Genomic DNA, 24206 nt, shown 5'->3' with positions numbered 1-24206 from the left:
CGTTGGGTGGTTGTAAAACAGTTTAATTTAGGACACTTGAGAGTGGCTTAACAGCAAATGGACCTTTGATTGATTTATTTATTTTAATTTAATTTTTATTGAGTTAATGATAGGTTACAATCTTGTGAAATTTCAGTTGTACATTATTGTTTGTCTGTCATGTTGTAAGTGCACCCCCTCACCCTTTGTGCCCACCCCCCCACCCCACCTTTCCCTTGGTAGCCACTAATCTCTTCTCTTTGTCTGCATTTTAAATTGCAAATGGTCCTTTTACAGAGCCCAATAGCTTCCCCAGCTGTCCCGGAGAAGGACAACTCTGGCCTCCATCTGTGCACAAGGAACCGAAACAGGACGTTAAAAGCTCCCTCTCCTAACCAGCCAGCTCCACCTCCATCCTGCCAACCCACCCCAGGCGTCCTGTCCTTCTGACATACAGAGAGGACGCAGGTCAGCTGGAGGACAGGACACAAGAACTGGCCACGTGGACAGGGCCATGTCACATGGACAAAGCTTCCCAAGCAACCCCTGGCAAACAGTTCCTCGGAAAGTTTCAGGAATAGGGCTGGGAGCTCCTGTGTCCTCCAGGCCTTGATGTCCTGCCCCCGTCCCCAAACTGCAGACAATCACGAATGGATAATGCTTCCTTCTCAGCAGGAACACCCTCCACAAGCGGGCTCTCAGAGGCTGCCTCATAGGACTGCCCTTCAACAGAAGATGGAGGTGGTTACTGACATTTTCCAGGTGTGGAAAGCAGTCCAGAGAGATTCATGGATGTGCCCAAGGTCTCGAGTGAGGGAAGAGCCAGAGCTGGAACCCAAACCCAAGTCTCTGGCCTTGAGGAGGACCCCTACTCCAGCTCCCCACACCAGGCTCCTCAGGGACCAGCAGTCACTGTGGAAGAGTAAAGGCCTCCTGACAGAGTGACTGGGGTTCCTGCCCAGGGTTGCAGCTAGCTCAGCCAGCGCTCCTGGCCCTCAGCATTCCTTGAGGGAAAAAGTCATCCTGGGTCCCCCTCACTCCCCAACCCCAGGAGTCTGGCCTCCAGCACCATTCTCGAAACTCCATCCTTTCATCTCTCCCAGCTGCCAGGACCCTCCTTCAGCCCCTAAAATCACAGTGGGTCACAGGTGTCAGAGGCGGAAGGAGCTTTAGAAATAATGCAGTTGTGCCTTTGCCTTAAAAACAGGGAGGCCAGAGGCCGGCTCGGTGGTACAGCAGTTAAGTTTGCACGCTCTATTTCGGTGGCCCAGGGTTTGCTCCTTTGGATCCTGGGTGCGGACGTACACACCACCTGGCAAGCCGTGCTGTGGCAGGTGTCCCACATATAAAGTAGAGGAAGATGGGCACGGATGTTAGCTCAGGGCCAGTCTTCCTCAGCAAACCACCCCCCCCCCCCCAAAAAAAAACCCACGTAGGCCAGAAGAGCCAGAGCCAGCAGGGGGTGGGACCCACGTGAGAGCCTCACCAAGACAAATGAACAGCCATGATGACCCAAATTCACCCCACCAGTCAGCCCCAAGGCCTGCTAAGAACACCAGGTGGCTAGCACCTGAGGGATGGTTTAGAAACAGCAACGACCAGGCCCAAGAGTTAGTTAAGTCAGGCCCCTGCCCAGCGGGAGCTGCCATCACATCTGACTCATGTGGTCTGCACCCACTCCCACCCAGGACTCTGCAGAGTCCAGTCCAGGTTCTCTAAATTGACAGGCTGAGCTTTGCACCCATCCCACCTGAAAACACATAGCTAAGGGGCGCTTAAAGAACTAGAAACAGCTGATGCACCAAAACGCAAGGACTGAAAACTAAATTATGGTACTCTCAAAGAAATATCAATCAACCATTAAAGATTTTATAGAAATACATTTACCAAAAGGTGGTCATGATATGGTATGTGAAAAAGGTTACAAAACAGCAGGATATGCACAGATACATGTCATTCTGTAGTTTCTACAACTGAAAAAAATCTATAATTGATGTACTTTAAATATCAATTTAAATTTAAAAAGAAGAGGGGGTAAAGGTTCATGGCAGCTGAGCTGAATCCCAAAGGGCCCACAATATGAGAACTGGACTGGCCACACTGGCTGTCTGGGGCTCAGATGGTGGGGGGACAGGAGCCTGCACCGTCTACTGCCCCCAACCCTCCTGGGGCCCAACCTACCCACAGACCACTCCAGGGAGGTGGATTGTGCTCAACCCCGTCAGGGTGCCCTGTGCCACAAACTGCTAGCTCTGCTGCAGGCTGTCACAGAAGGACCTTCCACCCTTCACCGCAAGGCTGCCTGGCACCCCTGCTGCCCACCCCTCCCGTCCCAGGCAAGAAGGCATGTGGGACAAAGACCACAGCACCTCTCCATTTGGGGGCAGCACTAAGGATGAAGGCGATGGAGCAGAACTAGGCCTGGCCTGCCTTGGGAGCTTGTAGGCAGAGGACAGGAATGGCTCCATTTCCCCAGTTGTCACCTGATGACTGGACAAGCTCAGCTGTTCTCCACCCTGACTGCACAGCAGACAGGGACCAGGAGAGGGTCCCAATGGTTCTCCACTCCCTCTCAGTTGGGAGATCTTAGGCAAATCACTTCGTCTGCATGATCCTCCTCACTCACAGTTGACCACTCCTACCCCCAGAACAGGGAGGATGACTTCATGAGAAGGGCTTTGAAAGCAGTGAAGATCATGACCTACAAGATCATGACTTTTTCCCACACAGCAATGACCCAGTCAGGGGAAGCACCCAGCCTGGTCACACGGTTGAGTTGGCTTCCCATGACACCACCTTCTTTAAACCAGTTCTCTCTTGATTCATTCTCCCACATTCCTGGGCCGATTACTGAGCAACAGGATCAGGAAAAACAGGGTGGCCGCAGGTCCCTGTTCTGCTGCCTCAGCAAAGAGTCATGGAGCCACAGTCCATCCCCGATGCCCACGGCTGGGACACCCTCGGGCCTGGAGTGGGAGTAAGATAACTCAGGAGGTGGGGGAAGGCACTCTGGTTGTTACCACTCGAGTGGAGCAATGTTTGCCACATCCAGCTGACGTTGTGGATCTGTGAGCACGCCCTGATGCACAGAAACCATCCTCAGAATCCAAATTGCAGAGGGAAGGCCTGGTATCTGCCAGCCTACGGGGTTTGGGCAGTAGGCCAGAGCTGGGCTGGGCCTCAGCTGGGGTGGGACCTCTCTCCACATGGGTTGGAGAACCGGTTTTCCATCCTGAAGAAGGAAGGCTAGTGGCCCAGTTTCTCCTGCAGGACATGACACCCACTCCAGGGTGAACCACTGTCCCTGGATGGTGACTGCTCCAGCTGGGTGCAGACCTTGAGCCAAAGCCGAAGGGAGGTGGCGGCTGTGGGGGCTGAGGGTTTGGGACTGCTTGTTCAGGCACTCAACAAGACACGCTCCCCTGCCCCATGCCTGATAGGGTGTGCAACACTTCCCTTCTCCTTCCACCTGGTAGGGTGGCCGTGACTCTCGGCCACAAACCATACCCTAGACATGCCACCACAGCACATGTCAGCCGACCAGCCATCAGGAGGAAGTGACTGAGGGCTTAAAAAAAGCAAAAGCAGCTGATGTGAATGCCCCTTTCTGTGGGCCAGCTTTCCAGGGCCACCAGATCACATCTTATCTAGGCAATAAGCAGGGGGCCGTGTTAGAGATGAGTCATGGACATCCCTGCAGAGTTAGCTACAAGGGAAGGTTGGCTGGGAGAGGGCAGATACAGCCCAGACAAGAAACAGGGGCCCTGTTGGGGACGGGTGCACATCCTTCCTTCCCACAGAGCCTGGGCGGGCTGGCTGACCTGCAGGGGCTGATTCCCATCCAGTGGGGATTTGACTGTATGGGGATGGGATAGGATTTATCCTGAAAAGAGTAAAAAAACATTTAAAGAGGAATTTTGATTTATAGATTCCATGCAATTCCAATGAAAATCCTAGCAAGCTTTTTATGGAAATGAACAAGCTGATTCTAAAATTTATAAGGAAAGGCAAAGGAACTAGAACAGCTAAGATTCTGAAAGGGTCTCCCTGGGGAGACTGGCAGAGAGGGAGGAAGCGGTTCTCCAGGAAGGCTGGTGAGGGGCGAGGTCCTGGGGTGCCTGCTCCAATCCTGTGGGATAGTCCCATTTCCTCAGCTACAGGCCCTGGCCCTCCAGTGTATCTGGTCAGACAACAGAATCTGCAGAATGAGGCCACTCATCTTACTTCCGGAGGATAACCTACATACCAAGCAAGGGAGGCGATACAAAGAGGTTCCTGACCATTACTTTCTTGGCCACATATGCTTATTTCTACTCTCATCCACTCACCTCGCGGTTTTCCCAACGATTGCCCTCTTCGTACAGTTAGCACAGGCCTGATGTAAAAGTGAACTCTGCCTTTTCCAGGTGTCTGCAGTCCTTTAGCTCTCTCAAGAGTGCCTCAGAGTGTCTTCCTTCCACCCAGAGCCTCGGCACTAGCCAGGTAAACAGCTATGGCATTTGCTCCTCTTATTAGGGAAGAGCGTTTTATTTTTCTCCCCATCTTTCAGTTGAAGATACTCAGGTGAGACTCACTGAGGCAATGTGACTTGCCCAGGGTCGGAAAGCCAGTAACTGGCAGGGCCTGGCTTCAAACCCAGGAGCTGCTTCCAAATCTGGAGCTCTCTCCACCTGCCTAGTTCCTCCAATTCTGGGGCCTGCTGCTGAACAAAGAATTGTCTCAGCATTTACTTCCCTGAGTCTCATCCAGTGTCTAAGAAATGGCTCGATGAACTACCTAACACGAGTCAACGGAATAGGCCCCCTGTCACGTCACGTGTCTGTGCAAGGGCCTACAGGCCACCGCTAATCTTCCTCCCTGTTCCAGTGACCTGTATAAAGCTCGGGTTGGGGTTTATGTGCAGGGGGTTTGGGGGTGTCTGTCCATGCCTCCCCAACAAGGGGTTACACCACTCACCCTTTCACATTGCTGGTTCACACCTCTGCGCCTTTGCTACCCACATCCTACCCTCTAGAATTCCAGACTCAAACTCAAGAGGAATGTTCTCCATGAGGCCTTGTCCTGCTGCCCTCAGCTGAAGGCAGCCCGGTGTGGGCACTGCACTCCTCTCAGGACACCTCAGAAGGGCTGGTGCCCACAGGGCTTCCCACCTGGCACTTAGGCTCAACCCAGGCTGACCTGAACTGAAGTGGGCTGTTCTTACCTCCCAGCAGCTGAGGAAGCCGAGATGCTCACTGGCAACTGGCCTCAGAGGTCATTCCTCCCCTCCCAGTGGAACTGGCAGGTCGCCCCTTTCTCCCCTTTGTCAAAGGTGGCTGTGGCCTAGGGGCCCTGTGGAACCCGCTCCCACGCCATAAGCATCCTGCTGGGAGTCCTCTTCCAGACTTGGGGTACAGATGAGGAGAAAGGCCCCCCTTCTTGGGATGGACACAGACTGCTACCTCCTGCTCTTCCTGGAAAGCCCACACCCGAGCCCTGGACCCTGCAGTCTGGGGTTAAGCCCACACAGATCTGGCCCCTTGGTACAGAAACCAAGGCTCTGCCCTGCCTTCCTGAATAACCCGGGCAAGCCCTTTACTCTAAGCCTGTTAAAGTCAGGAGAGTCCACTTTTCCTAGGGGGCTGCAAATACGGATACAACTCCACTGCAAGCTAAGGCTGGGCTTCCTGACAACTGAGAGTGACTGAGCAGCCCTGCCAGGTAAGGGATGCTTAGAGAAGTCAAACTCTGCCTGCCCGAAGTCTCTAGAGGGACAGGCCCAGAAGTGAAGCTCCTGATTACCAGGCCAGACCCGTTCCACCACATTCCACCACCCAAAAAAGGCCAGATCAGAGAAAAGCGAAACAGGATCAGCTGAAGCAGAACCCAATTCAATGTCCAGCATGTTTGGTCCCTGGGCTGCCATGAGCAAAGGAGTGGCCCTGCACTTGCCAGGCTCGGCGGGCTGAGCATGGGACTTCAGAGAGGGTCTCATGCTCTACCACAAATGACACATTAAGACCTAGCAGGTGAGCAGGCCTCTGAAGCTCGCTGACAGGAACGTGGAACTATGCATCTCCCTCACTCTGTTTTTCACACTGTTTTCATTATGAAATATCTCAGGCACACAAAAAAGTTTAGAGTAACACAACACATGTACTCACCTCCCTGTGTGAAGAAAAGCAACATTTTGCCATATTTGAGACAGGTTTCTTCCTTGCTCTCTCTTTTTTCTTTTTTTATGAAATCACATATTGAAGCCAGTTAAAGCCTTTCCCTAATCCTGTTTCCTCCCTTTCCCAGCAGCCAATGTGAGGCCAGGAGCCGGTGATGCCCCCACGGGCATGTTTACACTTCTGCAGCTTCCGCTCCACCGCCCCAGACATCTGACCACACATTTGCTTCCTTGTTAACAGTCTGTCGCTCTAGAGAATGTCAGGACCACGAGGGGCTCCCTGACTGTGCTTTGTCCACTGTCCCTTCCCAGGGGACTAGAATGGTGCCCTGTACAAATCATACAACCAATCAAGTCAGTACTTGTTGACTGAATAACACACATATCACTGGGCGCGCTTTAAATCTGATATAAATGTTCCTGCCCTGTATGTCTCAATTCTGAAGTCTGCTTTTTCTTCCACTCAACACCATGTTTGAGATTCAACCATATGGTTCAACATTCAAGTCTTCTACTTATGATCCACCCACCCCCCTGCTAATCAGTGACCCTTCTCTTTCTCATTAAGGAGATGGAGGCTCAGAGAAGGGACTTCTCAGCAAAGCAAAGATGGCCCGGAAACTGGGACTCAAGGCTCTAGCCAGCGACTGAGAACCTAAGAACAAACCAGAAGTGAACCAAAGGTTCTCTAAGCAGTTACCACAGAATGGGGGAAACTGTGCAGACACCCACCCTAAAACCACAAAAGGCTGGGGTCACTTAGCAAAGGAGCAACAACCTGGCCTTCATCTCTGTCATCAGTGCAGACCCCCTGAGGTGCTAGGGGCACTAAGGCCCAATAAAAAAGCACAGAGCCCAGAGCTAGGATGGTGAGGGTCTTGGCGCTGCCATTTAGCGTCACCAGCCTCTCAGCACAGAGCCGTTACCACCTCTCAGCCCAAGTGAGGTGGCAAGGACTCTGCAGGGCTGCTGTGAGGACAGTGTGAACGCACTTTGTAAACTGTCAAGTCACACACATGCACGCACACACACCCCCCTGCAGACTTGAAAAAGCCCTGTTTCCTTTGAGACAGGCTGCTGAATAAGAAGGCAGAGTTGAGGGGCCTGTACCTGGGGAAGGTTCCAGTCACACTGTGAAGGCAACACGAGGCTGTGGCATCAGGAAGGCCTGCTCCCAACTGCCGGCCCAGTTTCCTCCAGGGAGCATGCGTCCCCTCCTGCTGCACCCCCTCAACACACAGGCCATGGAGGCTGGCTTTCTCAGGGCATCAAGATCTACTTCCCCAGTGAGTAGGCACCTGCAGAGGCCCTGCGCCTGAAGGAAACTGCTCAGCGCAGTGGACATCAAGACCACCTGTCCATACAGACACCAAGTCTGATTCCAAGCAGAGTTCTCCAGCTACCTTGTGGCCCCACCTCAGGGCCTGGGCACCGGAGGGAGGGCACAAGATCTCTGGAACTTCTGGCATGGAAGTGCTAGGAGACATGAAGGTTCTCCCCAGCTCACCAAGACCAACCACACAGCCCCTCCCCACCCCACACAGTGGCTCCACAAATGTTTCCTGGGAATTGCTGATGCAAAGCAGCATCCGAAGCTTTGCAGAGATTCTAGCCCTTGAGACTGGGGGTCGGACAGCGTGCCTGAGAGCATGGGGAAGAGTGCTAATGTTTAGGTGATTTAAGCTGACTAAACTAGATGATGAGATTTAGAAAAATAAGATAAACACTCTCCACGGATTACTGAGGGGGGCAGGGGAGGAGACAAAGAGAAAGAAGCAGAGACCTCTGAGCTGAACTCTACAGGAAGACTCAGATGTCAAAGGTAGACAGGAGATGAAAAGGAATTCCAGGCCGAGAGGACAGCATAAACAGATGACACCGTCAGGGAATGCTGAGTGCCCAGGGGTGCTTAAGCGAAACCAGAGGAGGCTGGACAAGGCCAGATGGCCCAGGCAGAGATTCACACACCAGGCAGAATTTGGACCTGACTTTGCAGGTGCTATAAAGCCAAGCCATGCAAGGCGTTTGAGGATCAGAGTGATGAGACATAAAGTGAGGGTCAAGAAGAAAATGCTGGTGGCTAAGTAAGAGCCAGATGCCCAGTGGGGGAAAGGGTGCAAAGAAGGCTCTGACTGTGGAGAAGAGTGAGATTTTCAGGTCTGAACAGGCAGCATGGGGTGGAGAGGAAGGGACAGGGTAGACTAAAGACAGAGTTGGGAGGATGCGGAAACCAAGAGGTGCTGGAGCAGAGCGCAGGGCAGAGAGCTACACATGGGGCATTACCTGTGTTTCTCGCCTTCCTCCTCCCCTTCTCTGAGCTGCTTGGTCTTTGGCTCCCCGTCTTCCTTGTCCTGAAAAGGAAGGCAGAAAACCACCCGCTCAGCTGAACACTCCTACTTTCAGTCCATACTGCTTAAGCAGCCAATGAAGAACAGGACATCTCTGGAGCCAGATGCCCTCGCAAGGACCAGCCTGGTCTTCCAGCCTCCAAGTGGGGCACATGCCTGCTGCAACCAATGGGCACAACGCTGGAGCCTTGCTCCATACCCCTCAACTCCCCTTGCAGAATTTAAAAATCCATGACGTCAGCCCAGGCCCAGGCCCGTGGTGGCCCTCAGAGAACACTAGTAGGAGGAGCTGGAAGGTTTTAGGCCATGAGAAACAAAGCTGGTTGGTGCCACGGAAAGCCCATGCTGGCAGGCCAGCAGTCACCTTCATGGGTCTGGATGGAGCCACCTGCTGAGCTGGGAGAGATTTGGGAAGAGCAGTCACCAGCAACCTGGGCAGGACAAAAGCTCAGGACCCCCGACTTCCCTTCAGGCCAGAGGCCTCTCCAGCAACACCAGCTCCCTTTAGGGGTAGCATAACTCAAACTAGGATGGTTGTAACAAGACTCACCCTTGCAATATACTCAGGGGGATGGAGGAAAGGGGAACAAGTTCAAAGTTTCTATGAGAAAAATTTCTCCTAAATCTGTTTTTTTTTTTTGGTCTTCCTCCTGCCCCCCTAACTCTCTGAAAGTCTAGCGAAGCCATGTTCATCTCAACTTTGACATAGCATGCTTGCTCTCCATGCACACCAAGGCCACAACAAAGGACACCTCGATGCTGCTTCCACCTGCAGCAGAAAATGCCTTCCCGGGCTTTCTTCCTTACCATGTGACTACTGCACTTAGATGAGACCTGCCGTGAGAGAAACGGACACGCAAGGTGTGTGCAAGTGTGTGTGTTCAAATGCATGTGACCACGCCCTCAGTGCTTGGGTGAGAGGCTCCAGGGCAGTCTTCTTCCAGGGTCTCCCCACACACCAGGGTTGGCCCTCCAGAGGGTGTCAGTGTGCATTTCATCCCTCGCAGCGACCTGCCTTTGACTCTCACTGGAGCACTGTTCTGAGGAGACATCTGTAAGCCCCGCCACAGGGAACCTATGCTGATGGATATAAGAATGAGCTGACATGTAAATTATTAGTAAAATAGCTGCTGGTACTACTTCTCCTAGAAGTCTGTTTATGCCACTGACAAGTGCCTCCTGAGATGGCATTCGCTTTATGAGTCACTTCCTGCCGGTGTTCATGATGGAGACCCTGGGAACAACCAGACCCCACCCTACCTTGGCCTCACAAATACGGGGGAGGAGACCACCAAAACTAGGCAGGAGGCCTGGCCCAGAGAAAGGCGTTTGTGACGTGAACAAATCAAGATCCCCGCCTCGTTCTCTCAACCCAGGGCAGCTCAGTCTCATGAGGATGAGGCAGAACGAGTGATAGGAGCCACATGAGAGAGATCAACGTGGTTCTGTGGGGTGGGAAGAGGACTTTCTACCAAGGGATGAGCAGAATTTGAGTGCTGCAGGATGGAGAGACAGGAGTAGGAAGGGCATTCCTGGAGGGGAGCACAGCTTGAGTACAGGCGGGGTGTGGTCTGAAGAACAGGCAGGTGGTTGGACTAACAGTCAGGGTGAAGGTGAATACTGATAAGGCTGTGAAGGCAGGTGGGGCTGATCACATAGGGCTCTGGCTGGAGTCCTAAGGCAACAGAAGCCAGAGGACAGCTGCTGGAGGAAGGACCAGAGGCCTGTCCTAAGCACCTGCTGACCTCACTGGGTAAGCAGGCCCGGGGGTAGAAAGGCAGTTGTTTGATGATGACCAAAGACGGAAGGGAGGGCAGAGTATAAACTCTTTACTGAGAAACAAGTTAGGCTTCTCCACATGGCTCCCAGGGCTGCTGGGGCCTGGGTGTGACCTTCCACAGAGGCCTAACTGACACATGCACCCTCCCTCACTAAATGCTAGCCAATGAAGCAAGCCAGAAGCCTGGATATTTGAATAAAAAGCTCCTTCCCAATTGCCAGCCAGCGGACTGCTTGATGGCCAGATATGCCAGCTGCAGGGGAAGGGGCTGGTGGATGTCTCCTTCTGGTGAGTAAGGACAGAGGTGGAAGAGCAGAAAAGGCTCAGCTTTCCCCAAAGTGGGCTGGTGAGCAACCCCACATAAAGGCTTCTTTCCATGTGGGCTCTGTTAATCTGGAGCAGCTGGTAGAAGGGCGTGGGGACTGTGGGAACAGCCTTTGGGAGGAGTCCTTTGCAAACACCACGCCTCTTCCCAGCCCTTGAGCAAGGGCAACTCAGTGGCCACCGCTGCCACCACCCTCCTGGAGTCCCAGAGACACTCAAGTGCCTCGGCAAAGGCCAAGTTATTCATTAATAAATGAGAAAACACCCAGCTATCTAAATGACATTTAAAAAAATGGCCAGCAGACTGGTGAGTGGGGTGCAGCAGTAGCTTTGCAGATGGCACGAGGTTAAGGATGACCCCAGCCTGAGATGCTGTGCAAAGAGCAGGGGCTCAGGAACGATAAGAAGCGTGTGGGGCAGGAGCAGGTGAACAAATAAATAGGCCACATCAGGGGGACAAGGAGGACTCTGGTCTTCCTGCTAAACAGTGATTCAGTTAGGACAGTGAGCATTCATGAGGAGGAAAAGAGCCTTGAGGCGATCCTGGCCTAGGCCACAAGGCAGGACCCTCACTGTCTGGGACCGTGTGGGGGAAGTGCAGACCAGCCTCACGGCCCACCCCAGCCTAAGAGACTCAGAGAACCCTCAGAACTGAGGGGCTCGCAGGACCATTGCCTTCCAGGTCCTCAATTCAACCCACAGGGACCCCAGCAAACTGCCGGCAGGGCAAGGGGAAAGATCTGCCCAAGGTCACAGAGCCTGTCAGTGGTAGCTGCAGGTCTGATCACGGTCCTCCTGATCCCCACCCTGCATTCTTGCCCAGGAGATGAGAGATAATGCATCTAAAAACAGCTCTGATCCCAGTCACCTCTTCCAAGCTCCCTAACCGTTGAGATCTGGCCATGTGTGCTCAGACCGGCCACGGCCAGCTCAAGTCTAGTCTAGGTCTAGGCCCTGGAGCACGCTCATGGGAGTGCACGCAGGTCCCGAGGTGCATGACAACCACAGGGAATCGAGAGAGGCCTCGCCCACCCCGAGACCCTCAGATCCCACTCACTGCCTAACCACTCCCTGAACACACGCTTCCCAGATCTCCCTGCCTTTCTCCCTCCTTCCCAGCCCGTGTTCTCCATTACTCCCCCATCTCCTGGGTCCCCAGCACAACCCAGCCCCCAGCTATTCCCCTCCACCCTTGCCTGCCAGCCAGCCAGTCTGCCACCCCTTCTACTCTGGAGAACGCAGCTGCCTGCTGCCCTTTTCTCCTTTTTCTAACCTGAGATCTCCCCTAAGTTTCTTGCCACCTCATCCATCCACATCATTGGCGTCCTCTTCAAAGACACCAGTCAGATCATACTGCCCTGGCCCTCTGCTCAAAGCTCTCGCGGGCTCCCACACCCCCAGGACAACAGTCATTCCCCTCAAGGTGCAGCCTCCCCAGGCCCCGACACTAGCTCTGCAGCCCGTTCACAGTGGCCCCTGTCCAGAATACTCTGATACCTGACTCTGTCCTAAATCCTGAAATGTCCATTCTGATATCCCCAAAGAAAACCCAATCTCTGGCCAGTCCTAGAGGCCAGCTTAAAGGTAACCTCCTCATGGCAGCCTTCTGAGGTTCCCAGGCAAAGGGTTCTGTTGCTCCTCTGGGTCTGATCCTAGGCCAAGACACAGGCCTGTGGTCATTCCTATTCATATCCAGGCCTTATTAGCCCTTCCCCAAGTTCCTCTCAGTGTGGGGGCACCACCTGGAGCCTCCTCAGGCCTACCCCAGACAACATTCATCACCTCTTTGCCAGCTTAACTACTACTCTCTCCACCAACTCCAGAAGAGTCAAACTCTTAGGAATACTGGTGGATGGAGGACAGGAAAGCCACAGCCTTGACTGGGGTCCTCCCTGCAGCCCGCTTGCCTGTTCCTGGAGGTACCCCATATTTCTGACCCCAGCCAGGGTCTCCACACCTAGGCCCCGCCCCTGACCTCACCTTTCCCAGAGCCTGCAGGAGGAAGGGGCTTTTGAGGCAAGACTTCAGGGGGTCTCAAAAACAGCCCTGGCCAAAACAGAGCCTGACTGATCTGTTTCATAATGTTTGAAATCCTTTCCCCAGGAACAAAACTCTGTGTAGGATTGCTATTATTTCTTCCTTAAATGGGTGATAAGACTTCGATGAAGCCATCTCGGCCTTAAGTTTTCTTTGTGAGGTTTTAGACATAGGGCTATACAGATTTTCTATTTCTTCTTGAGTTGGTCTTATTAATTGGTATCTTTCAAGAAATATCCATTTCACCTAAGTTACTGAATTTACTGGCATAAAGTTGCTTATAATATTCCCTTATTATCCTTTTAATGCCTGCAGGATCTGTGGTGATATCCACTGATGTTAATAATTTCTATCTTTTCTCTTTCTTCATTAGACTAGATTAGAAGTTTATCAATTTGGGGACACATCCAGACTTGGTGTTTTAATGACATGTTTGCTTTTCGGTCTCCCCCTGGAAGAAGCCCCCACAAGCTGAGCACACTTGTCTCTGGATGGGGAGTATCAATCCACATTTGTTGCCTGAATGTAGGACGACCACCAGAAGCTCCATCGGCCACCAGAAATGCAGCAGAGAGAGGCCGAGAAGGAGGCTGCCGCATCTCCTCCTGCTGCCCTTTCCACCTAGGCAAAGGCGAGGGTCCTTCTTCCTCACACCCCCGCCTTCCATCTGTGTGCCGGGTATGTCGTGGGCACAAGGATAAAGGAAACAAGAACCCTGTCCTCGAGGACCTCAAGGCTACTCAAAGGAGCAGACTTAGAAAGTATAACTCGGTGCCACGAGTGGTGAGGAAAGCTTCATTAAATGTTTTGTATACTCGGAGAACTGGCAAAGGACAGGTGTTGTCAGGGAAAGAGGTAACCCTTAAACTAAATTCTGAATGTCCCATAGGGGGTTACCAAGTGACTAAATGCAGAACATTTCTGGGAATGATAACTGCTTGGCAAAGACACGAGAGCAGAGCAAGGACACTATCAATACCTGCAGGGCAGACCCCCGTGGCTGGCCCAGCTGGGACTGAAGGAGGTCAGGAGTAGAGGGACTGACAGGGCCTTCCTCCAGAGCTATGGGCAGGCTGAGCCCAGGATGAGGGCAGACACTCCGGCAGCCTGGAAGGTGAGTTGTGGGAAGAGGCAGGAGACCCAAAGCCAGGTGAGATGCTTCACTCCCAGCCTGGACCTGTCCCAGCCTGCAGCTGTTTGTGCATATGTGTCGGGGAGGGTGGTTAAGATTAAATGAGGAACTGGCATCAGGGGCAGCTGTGCTGAAGCAGGAGCACTTGCACTGAGGGGACAAGAAGCAAGCCCCTCCCTCATCCTAAAAGGAGCTGCTGCCTGGGGCTCTCTCTTCCAAGAGACTGAAGGAGGCAGGCGAGGGCGGACAGAGAGACATTCCACTTCAGCTCTAGGTTCCTCCCACCATCAGACCATTACTGAAGCAGCTGGAGACCCAAGAGGAACTCACAGGTGCAGAAACACTTTCCAACACCCAGCAAACATGGCTCGTTAGCTGAGTATGCCTGGTGTATTGTCTATGGAAACAGCCCTTCTGTTCAACAACCCCAAACCCTAGCCCCCTAAGAAGAGGTGAAACTGGCCCCACTGTGAGCCTTTCCAGTTTTGATTTGGGCCCAAGGTGGGGAAAAGTCAGAAAGATGGGCACGTATACCCAGGGGGCAGGGGGAGCAGGAAGGGACTGACAACGCTGAGGGCAAACCTGGCAGGTTTCACAATTTCACCCTGCTGCCCATCCTCAGAGCCAGGGCAGCACCATGCTGGGGCACAGGGACTTCCTGTCAGGTACAGCTTTGGTGGGAGCTGTGCTCCAAGGGCACTTGGGGATAGGGCAGTCACCCAGAGTCTGACTCACCCTGAAGTTGAGGTGATAAGCCCTCGGCTGAAGGCCACCATGTCTGGGCGCAGAAACTGCACAGCTCTCTACTGCCCAGAGACTGGGGAAGAGGGAGGAGAGGGGAGGGGAGCGTCTGACTCTCCTGAGCAGGTAGTGATTCCGGTGGGCTGCAGGGCCCCTGGCACTCAGTTTGCTGCTAAGCCCACCTGGCCCATGTGCCCACACTGTCTGCCGAGCAGGCAGTGAGTTCCTTGAGGACAGAAGCTTACCCATCTGTACCCACGGGCCTGGCATGGTCTTCAGCAGGTACAGCACAGTGGTAAACCTCGCAGGCTCTGGACAGGAACACAACTGGCAACCCTGGCTTCATTTCACCCTGAGGTGTGACCCTGGGCACGTTATCTGACCTGTCTGGCCTGGGTTTCCTCATCTATGAAAACAAGGACTGTCATGCTGGCATCACGGCACTATTATAAGGATGAAATGACCAGGTAGGAAGGAGAAAAGCCTGCAGCTTGGGTGGACAAGGCAGTAGATCTTGAAGGGCAGGGAGACTTGGGCCAGGGCAGGAGGGAAGGTCTGCAGGCCCAGACTGCTTGCCTCTGTGCAGGTCATGGAAGTGTTCACCTTCACCGTTCTCACCTGCTGTTCTCTACGCTCCCAAGCGCAGACAAGCAGTGTTAAAACCTCCGCTTCACAAAGACGTCAGAAGATGTGTCAGAGAATCTGTGCAGAGGAGACAGATCTTCTGACTCCCCATTCGGTGCTTCAGTAAGAAGCAAGCGCAGAGGGTTTGGCAGGGGAGGGTGGAGACTAACATCCAAGAGGCTGGGGTGAGCTGAGAGTCCTGCTGTCCTGAGGGTGCGGGCATTCCCCAAAGGCTTGTGAACAAAAAACAAAGTGCTGGGAGAACAGTAAGGAAGCTGGAGATAAGGACTAAAGATAAGAGCTGAACTAGGTCAGTGGCAGTGGGACGGAACAAGGGGGGCCTGAAAGCGGTGGGGGACAGGGAGGAGTCAAGAAGAATGAGGTTCTGACCATGACTCAGGAAGAATAAAGGCGCCATTGACAAAAAAGCTGGTGGCACTTAGGGCACAAAGAGAAAGGGTGTGGTGGCTTTCAGGCAGACCAGCGTTGAGGCCTGATGTCTGAAGTCTGACGAAGGCCACTGCAGATCAAGGCTCTCAGTCCACTGCCTGTCAAGGTGGCCTCAGCAGCGGAAGCCCACTCCTCAGCAGAGGCGGGGTTGGCCCCACCATCAACACCCCATTCTCAAGGCCCAGGAAACAGCACGACAGGCCCATCACTCGGCCTTGCCCCAGATGACTGCTGACGTCCTGTATGAGGCAGAGCAGTGTGGGGACCTGGCCCCAGGCCTAGTCTGGCCCTATGCTTACCACAAGCGCAACTGGGAAAACAGCTGTACTCAAAGGAGATGGCAGATAAGCCCTCCAGCAGGTTTTTCTTTATTAGTCAACAAATATTGACTGGCTCCCTTATGCTAGGTGCTCCACACTGGGTGCTGAGGAGAAAAAAGAACAGGTCGGCAACTAACGTTCACGGGCCAGGGTGGGGACTCTTGCCTGGATCCATGGACTGGATTCCATAGATCAATGACCAGACACACACACAGGCCAGGTGTGAAAAGGTGCAGATGTCTGGAGTAAGAATCCATAGCTCTTCAGGTGTCAAGGGGGCAGTGACCCAGAGGAGGAAAGCGAAGGTGTCCGCAGCATGGGGGTTGGGGGAGAGTTCTTTGGGTGGCACATGAGGTGTGTGAGGAGGCTCTCCAAAGGAAGCACCACCTGTCCTGCAACTTAAAGACTGAGTGGGAGCAGGGGCACGGGGGAAGGGAAACAGAGGGCACAACCAGCACTGTGAGAGTGCAGAGGCTTGAAAGAGCCCCTCCCACCACCCCCACTGCCAGCAGGAAAGCCCAGGGAAGGTCATGCCAAGGTCAGAGCAAAGACCAGTCCCCACCTTTCCTTCACTCACAGCCAGCCTGGACCAGTTCCTCTGGGCAGCCAGGCAAGGCTGTAAACTCCCGCCTGGCCCCCTCCCTGTAGGAGAGGACGGTGGAAGCCTGGGGCAGCAGCACTGGACAGGCAGGCGGCAGGTAAATCCCAGCAGCTCCGCTGCTCACCTTGTGGTGGGACTGCAGGCAAACTGCAGGACCTCTCTGAGGCTGTTTCCTCCCCTGTCAAAGTGGGGCTGGAGCTACCTCAGCAGGGGTGTTTGAGGATGAAACAACGGAACCTGGGTCCACCATCTGGTGCAGGACCCCACACACCTACTGTGGGAAACAGCCTACTAGCATCCTGAGGTGTTCCCAGTCCTGCTGTCCTTGGCAACGGGCCTGACTCAAACCCTGGCTCTTGCTGCATCTTCCTGGGGAACCAGATGTTCCCTCTGTTCTCACCTCCCATCCCTTGCCCTGAGCCCCCCACACCAAAAACCCCAAGAAAGTAGAAAGCCAGTTGAGTTTCGGGAACCACAAAAGAATGAACAGGTGCGCAGGGCCCCCGGCCCAGATCCAGGCTGGGAAATGGAGGGCCCATTAGTATTAGACCAACCAACAGGGAAACTCAGCTACATCCGACAGGGATTTTTTAGTTTTGCTGAGGAAGATTCTCTGTGAGCTAACATTTACTGCCAATCCTCTTCTTTTTGTATGTGAGCCACCAAGACAGCACGGCCATTGACAGACGAGTAGTGTAGGTCTGTGCCCAGGGAACTGAACCCGGGCTGCCGAAGCCAAGCACACTGAACTTAACCACTAGACCACCGGGGCTGGCCCTACATCTGACAGTTTTTAAATGTAGTAACTGAGAAGAAAATGCATTATCTTTTCCTGATAGTGGTATTTTTTTGTTTTTTTAAAGATTTTATTTTTCCTTTTTCTCCCAAAGCCCCCCAGTACATAGTTGTGTATTTCTAATTGTGGGTCCTTCTAGTTGTGGCATGTGGGACGCTGCTTCAGCGTGGCTTGACGAGTGGTGCCGTGTCTGTGCCCAGGATTTAAACTTACGAAACCCTGGGCCGCCAAAGCAGAGTGTGTGAACTTAACCACTCAGCCACGGAGCCGGCCCCCTGACAGTGCTTTCTTATATTTTTGCCAAGTTTCGTGGATGACAAATTTAATTTTAAAAATGAGGCTCAAGGGTGTGACCTGGGCGCGTTGGGCTGGCGGATGCCGCAGCCGGAAGGGTCTGCGCTGGCGACCGGGACTGTATCAGGAACCTTGGAAGCACTGCCAACATGTCTGACGTTCAAGAAGCCACCAACCAGCTCCTTGATGTGAACCTTCATGAGAACCAGGAGTCTATACAAGTGATGGAAAGTGGCCCCAGAAGTGAGTCCGAGCAATTCCAAGTCACTATTGGAGCCACTGTACCTACTGGCTTTGAGCAAACAGCTGCAGATGAAGTGAGAGAGAAATTGGGGTCATCATGCCAAATCAGCAGAGACCGGGACAAGATATATTTTGACATTTCAGTGGAAAGTCTGGCTCAGGTTCATTGTCTGAGATCAGTTGATAACTTATTTGTGGTTGTTCAGGAGTTTAAAGATTACCAGTTCAAAGAAACAAAGGAAGAAGTTTTAAAGGATTTTGAAGAAGTGGCTGGGAAGCTCCCATGGTCAGACCCTTTAAAAGTATGGAAAATTAACACGAGTTTCAAGAAAAAAAAAAACAAAGCGCAAAAAGATAAATCAGAATTCAGGTAAAGAGAAGACTGATGATGGACGAGGAGACAAGACTGATGAGAGAGATGTTAAAAAAGCGTTCACTAGCAATCCCTTAGATTCACATATCTTAGACTATTATGAAAATCCAGCCATCAAAGAAGAGGTATCAACATTAGTAGGTGACGATTTGGCATCTTGCAAAGATGAGACTGATGAAAGCTCAAAAGAAGAAACTAATCCTGAAGTGCTGAAGTTTAGAGTCACGTGCAACAGGGTAGGAGAGAAGCATTGCTTTTCCTCAAATGAAGCCGCGAGAGATTTTGGGGGTGCCGTTCAAGAGTACTTTAAGTGGAAGGCTGACATGACCAACTTTGATGTGGAGGTTCTTTTGAATATCCATGATCATGAAATTGTTGTGGGCATTGCATTGACAGAAGAGAGTCTCCACCGAAGAAATATCACACATTTTGGACCCACCACTCTTAGATCTACTGTTGCCTATGGCATGCTCCGGCTCTGTGCTCCTCAACCTACTGATATAATAGTTGATCCGATGTGTGGAACCGGGGCAATACCAATAGAGGGGGCTACTGAATGGTCTAACTGTTATCATATTGCTGGTGATAATAATCAGTTGGCTGTGAATAGAGCTGCAAATAACATCTCATCTTTATTGTCCAAGAACCAAATTAAAGAAGGCAGACCCTCCTGGGGCTTGCCCATAGATGCTGTCCGGTGGGATATCTGCAATCTGCCATTGAGAACTGGCTCTGTGGACATTATTGTAACAGACATGCCATTTGGAAAAAGGATGGGCTCCAAGAAGAGAAACTGGAACCTTTATCCTGCTTGCCTACGAGAGATGAGCCGTGTTTGTAGACCAGGGACAGGCCGAGCTGTCCTACTCACTCAGGACAAGAAATGCTTTACCAAGGCATTATCCGGAATGGGACATGTATGGCGGAAGGTGCATACTGTCTGGGTGAACATAGGGGGTCTTCATGCCACAGTTTATCTCTGAAATGAACGCCTCAAGCTTTTGTTCATCCTTCAGAGCAAGATGGAGAAAGAACTCCTTGGTAATGTAAAGAATGAAGATGATTAATAGCATTTGTGCTTCCCCACACTGGAAATGTCAGCAGGAAGAACTTGCTTTGAGAGAAAAATAGTACTAACAGAAGTGCAGTTTGCACTGTTTAAAAAAAAAAAAAAAAAAATGAGGCTCAAATTAAGAATGACCTGTCTGATTCCCTCAGGGATGAGTGACACTAGGTGTCAGGCTGGAAGAGGCACCCCATCTGTGAGCCTACAGAAGCCTAAACTCTGCACCCACCACAAAACTCCATGGGAGCTCAAAGATGCTTGGTGGGTTTCAGCACTTTCTCTGGTGCAGGTCGAAGGTGACGCCCATTTTTCGCAGAAGGGTGTTCTTCCGAGGCAGGCCCTCTGATAACCATCCCAGACAGTGGATTTTACCTGGACTTGCCTACATGAGATTTTGTCTGTCATCTGCCTTCCCTCCTAGTCTGGAAGATCCGAGTGGCCTGTCCATCACTGTTTCCCAGCAGCTGGACCAACGGCAAATGCATGAATGAACAACCCAGGGGAGGCAGGAGAGCTTACAGAGGAGGTTCTCCTCCCCGATGTGCTGGAGCCTTCCATCAGTGCCCGTGCATCAGGTATGGCTAGGCTTGCCTCACAGGTGCAGGCACTGAGGCTCAGTGACACGTAACTCAGGTCTGTGCGTGTCAGACTCCACACTCTTTCCATCAGTTTGGGGACATGAACAACTGGTAGCCCAGTTCCTTGCTGCCACACACACAGTTCTTTCTACCACACATACCTGCTTGTTCACCCCTTAGTTGTCTGTTCTGTCCTCCCCTTCCACAATTACCTGTGCCTCTGCTGCTTTCCTGTAAAATGAAGGCAAAAAGCCCAACTGTGCCCACTTCTTCGGAGGGTGGTAAGGATCAAATTTAACTAGGTTCCATAAAATTAGAAGACTTCCCAGTAGAAGGTGAGCTCTGGGGAGGGCTGGACCCATCTCTGTCCTCCTGTATTTCCTACAATAATAGCAGTCATAACAGTATGTCAGGCAATTGATTATTCAATTAATTGAATATAATCAATATTATTTAATCATCATAAAAATCTAGTAAGGTCAGCACTGCTTTCTCCTTTTACGGGTGAGAAAAATGGAGGCCCAGTGCCATTAAGTAACCCCCAGAGTTGCAGAGCTTGGGGTTGCAAGGACCCAAAGAGCAGGGTGGGCTTCAAGCCTAGGCTGCCTCCCTGCAGAACCCAGCCCTCGGCTCTAGCCATCCTCCCACCCCAACCTGGAGCACACAGGTAGTCTCACTAGTGTTTAACAGCACCTTAGCATCACATCACAGAGCTGACATCTCTTCCTGGTATCACTTCAGAGAAACGACCAAACCATCAGGAGTCCCAGATATGGCCATTTCTGGGCCAGGAACTCCCATCCCGGAAAAGCATCACAAAGAGACAAAAGAGCGAAGTGTATAGAGGTGTTTCTAGCTGTGTTTCTCACAATCGAGAGAACTGGAACTACGAGGTGAATCCAACCTGCCAGACACAGTGAGGCCAGCTGCTCATGAGACTGGCCAGAGTAGTCACTAAAATAGCACCCTGACAGGCAGCACCGTGAAACACCACACACACAGGACGGCGAGGGACACGGAGCCCACACACATAACCATGAGCGAGACGATGGCAACACTACATATACAATGGCCAAAGACTTCACAGGCTCACATAACATGACTGTGGGTAGTATTTTTTCCATTTCCTTTAATTCTCTTGTCAAAATGATTGAAAAACAAAATGACTTAAAAACAAAAGTAGCTAGAGGAACCCAGCTGCCTGTGGCTCACTGTCTTGACTATATTCACACCCTAAACAGGCTCACTTGACGTTCACCTGGCTCAATGGGAAAGCAGGAGACAATGGCTGGCCCTCCGGCCCAACACAACCCAGTCAATGTTCAATGACCTTTCTCAAGCTTAACAAAACAAAGAACAAAACCCAGCATTGCTGGGAGGAGACGAGGACAGACTGGGGCCTGCACACGCCAGTGTCCCTCTACAGCCCAGGACTGGGCACAGCAGCCAAACCAGCAGCCATACTGCAGGTCGAGGGCCCTCCAATCAGGCCGAACATCTCCCCCATTCAGGGCAAAAATTTCAGTTACGAAATTAACTGATGGTGAACGATGAGGTTACGTCCCCACTCTCTCACCCAGCCTCACCATTTCCCTTTTTTTGAAGGGGGAAAACGCTTCCTCTGCCACAAAGCAGAACTCACAACCACCAGGACTTCCTCACCAGGGTAAGCTCACAGCTGGAGCAAGAACAGGCGAACTGCAAAGGTAAATGATAATGTCCATGAAGCCTGGAAGCCCCCTGCCCTGGTATGAGACAGCCTCGTGTGGCACTGGAGGGCTGGCCCAGAACCCCCTTCCCATCGCCTCGCAGTGGACAGCCAGAGTCAGCAGGCAGGGAACTGAGACCCAGCTGGTCAGTTTTGGGGAATGGAATAGCCATGCAGAATCTCTGGTCCTGAGGACACACAGCGGGTGTCTGACTCTCTCCAGATCCACCAGGCTGAAGAGCAAACAGGCTTCCCCTTTGCATATGAACTGCAGCTCGTTCACCTTAGAGGGGAGAGGGAGAAGGGAGCCTATCTACTGTGTGTTCACCATCCTTGGATCTGATGCAAATAGCAAGCAAGGGCCTGAAAAACCCAGTGAGTGGCCCTGACAATGATACCCTTCCACCTCCCACACACACCCTAGGCACTTGTGCCTGTTCACACCAATGCTGGGTCCCCCCAGAACAGTTCCTTCATAGCTGCCAACAGGACCACATCAGGGCTCCTGTAATCCACATCACGCCACTGGCTTATTCAAAATTTGCCACCAACTAAAATGCGCAGCTCTTTTCCATGTAGACAGGTGTTAAAGCACCCCTAGTCCATGTCTGAACAACCGATTTTGGAAACTTAATTGTCTTAACAGACACACAGTGAAGATCATCTTGGTGGTTTGGCTGCAGCCTGCAGACTTTTAAATAAGCCCCTGGACTCCTCCCAGCTTTTCCCTGAGGAATATCTCAGCCCAGCCAAGTCCCGAATCCATGTGCCTATCCAGTTGCTTCATGTCTTCATTTGAATATTTACAGAGTGTCTCTGAGTCTTGTCAACTGGCAGACAAAAAGGTGACTAAGACATGATTGCTGCCCTCAGGGAGCTCAGGCACAGGTGAAAGGGGAAGCAGACAGGTGAATGGATAGTCACCATACAGCGTGTCCAAAGTGAGCACCGTGACTTCCTAGGGGCTGGGAGAATGCTGAGTGACTAACAGCTGAGAAGAGGAAACCCAAGCTCACCTGCGGGGAGAGCACTTGTCTGGGAAGGAAGCGGAAACACTCCCACAGAGCGGGCACAGGGGTGCTGCAGCAACAGGAAGGAGGGGTGTACTGAGCCAAGCCCTGTGTCGGCGGAGAGGGCGGAGACATCCAAGGCACACTGGGGCGGGGGAAGGAGGAGCAGCAGGGGAACGCCTGCCCGATGGGCTACAGACTTTCTCCCACAGGCACTGAGAAGCCAGAAGAAGTTGGAGGACAGGCAGAGAAGCGGCAAACAGCATGATTGGAGTGTCATTTATAAAAAGTATTCAGAAAGGGCCAGAAAGGAAAGGCAAGGGTCACTGGTTAAGGCTACCAAACAAACAAGCTGGATAAAGGTCAAGAGAGACACCTTCTTTCCCCAAGTATGGCAGATGGCAGCTGCCTGAGTCTGTCTGGAAGGACAGCCCCTTCCAGCTGCACGGTGCCATGTAGTGCTTGCAACGCTGCCCACATTCCACTCCCGTGCTCACAGGGCCTCTGGCCCCCACAAATACCCTGGGTTAGGTATTATCATCCCAACCAAACGATGAGGGTCAGAACAACTAAGGGACTTCATGGCTCACAGCTAATAAAAGATGGGTCAGCATTTAAACTGAGGTTTTCTGATTACATTATGCTTCTAAAACTCTTTCAAATAAACAGCCCCAAGGCTTGGGTGTGCTTTCTGCACAACAGCCAGAGAAGTGCGACCACGTCCATTCTTACCAAATGAGAGAAGTTACGAAAACCACAAACTGTTAGGGCTGCAAAGGCCTCAGATACTGTCCAGTTCAGGATGAACTATATATCCAGTGGCCTGGGGAACACGTTATAAATAGAATATACCAAATCAGAATCTTCCAGGGTAAGACCTGGGAATCTAAATGTTCCAAGAGCCTGCCCACTCCTGGGTCATGATTCTACCACATGGCTCAACTGAGGGGCCTGAATCAGACCACATCCCTCCTCTTAGACAGGCTGACCCAGGGGGAGAAGTGACTTGTATGAGGCCACACCAAGCTGCGTGAGGGCCTACTGTGGTCACCAGGGTGGGCTGTGGACACAGAGCAGGCAGGATGAGAAGAAACACAGAGAAATCACTCACACAACGTAAACGTCCTGGGAGCCACAAGAGATCCAGGTAAAGTGTGCAGTGTGGGAAGGGACAGAGCTAGGGCTGGACCTCAGGTCTCTTGACGCCAAGTTGACTGGTCTGTCTACTTTATCATGGAGCCTACTGCCATAGAGGAAGGTGACTGGAACCTGAGTTCTGAAGTCATTCTACGGGCCGCCCAGTGCCTGGGCACCTCCCTTACTTGGGGAGGCTCCACCTTGAGCCTTGGGGAAGGAAGAGCTAGCTGTATACTGTAGAAGCTGGAGTATCCCACACTCACTTTCCCAGCTGGGGGGCCAGCAACACAGACTTCGTGGCAGCTACAAGACTGATCGCAGGGCTGCAGTGGCAGCAGAGCTAGCTGAGCTATCTAGTACTTGAAGGCAGTAGTGGTTTCCTCACCAAGCCATTTTTCCTGTGACACAGTGGGCTTCTTTCTGGCTGCATACCTCCAAAGGTGGCTCTCCTTTTTTAAACACACACACAAACCAGCCAGAATAGATTTCTGTCGCTTGCAACTAAGAACCC

The 24206-nt window shown here is 52.2% G+C and overlaps 2 protein-coding genes across 2 annotated transcripts in view; one reads left to right on the top strand and one right to left on the bottom strand.

The window, feature by feature from the left end:
- CCDC12 (coiled-coil domain containing 12) overlaps positions 1-24206 on the bottom strand; it is a 56708-nt gene that overhangs the window by 13316 nt on the left and 19186 nt on the right. Inside the window, exon 3 of the mRNA XM_046684390.1 lies at positions 8417-8484. Coding sequence (XP_046540346.1) covers positions 8417-8484 — 68 coding nt within the window. The remainder of the gene's footprint in view (positions 1-8416; positions 8485-24206) is intronic.
- On the top strand, positions 17692-19241 carry LOC124251506 (THUMP domain-containing protein 3-like). Its single transcript, XM_046684379.1, is given in 3 exon segments — positions 17692-18152; positions 18154-19171; positions 19174-19241. Coding segments are annotated over 3 exon segments (1509 nt in total). The 5' UTR covers positions 17692-17729.

This window comes from Equus quagga, chromosome 1 (genome assembly GCF_021613505.1).
Source record: "Equus quagga isolate Etosha38 chromosome 1, UCLA_HA_Equagga_1.0, whole genome shotgun sequence".
Classification (NCBI taxonomy): Eukaryota; Metazoa; Chordata; class Mammalia; order Perissodactyla; family Equidae; genus Equus; species Equus quagga.
The sequence above is the reverse complement of the archived record's forward strand: the minus strand, read 5'-3'. Positions and strand labels throughout refer to the sequence as shown.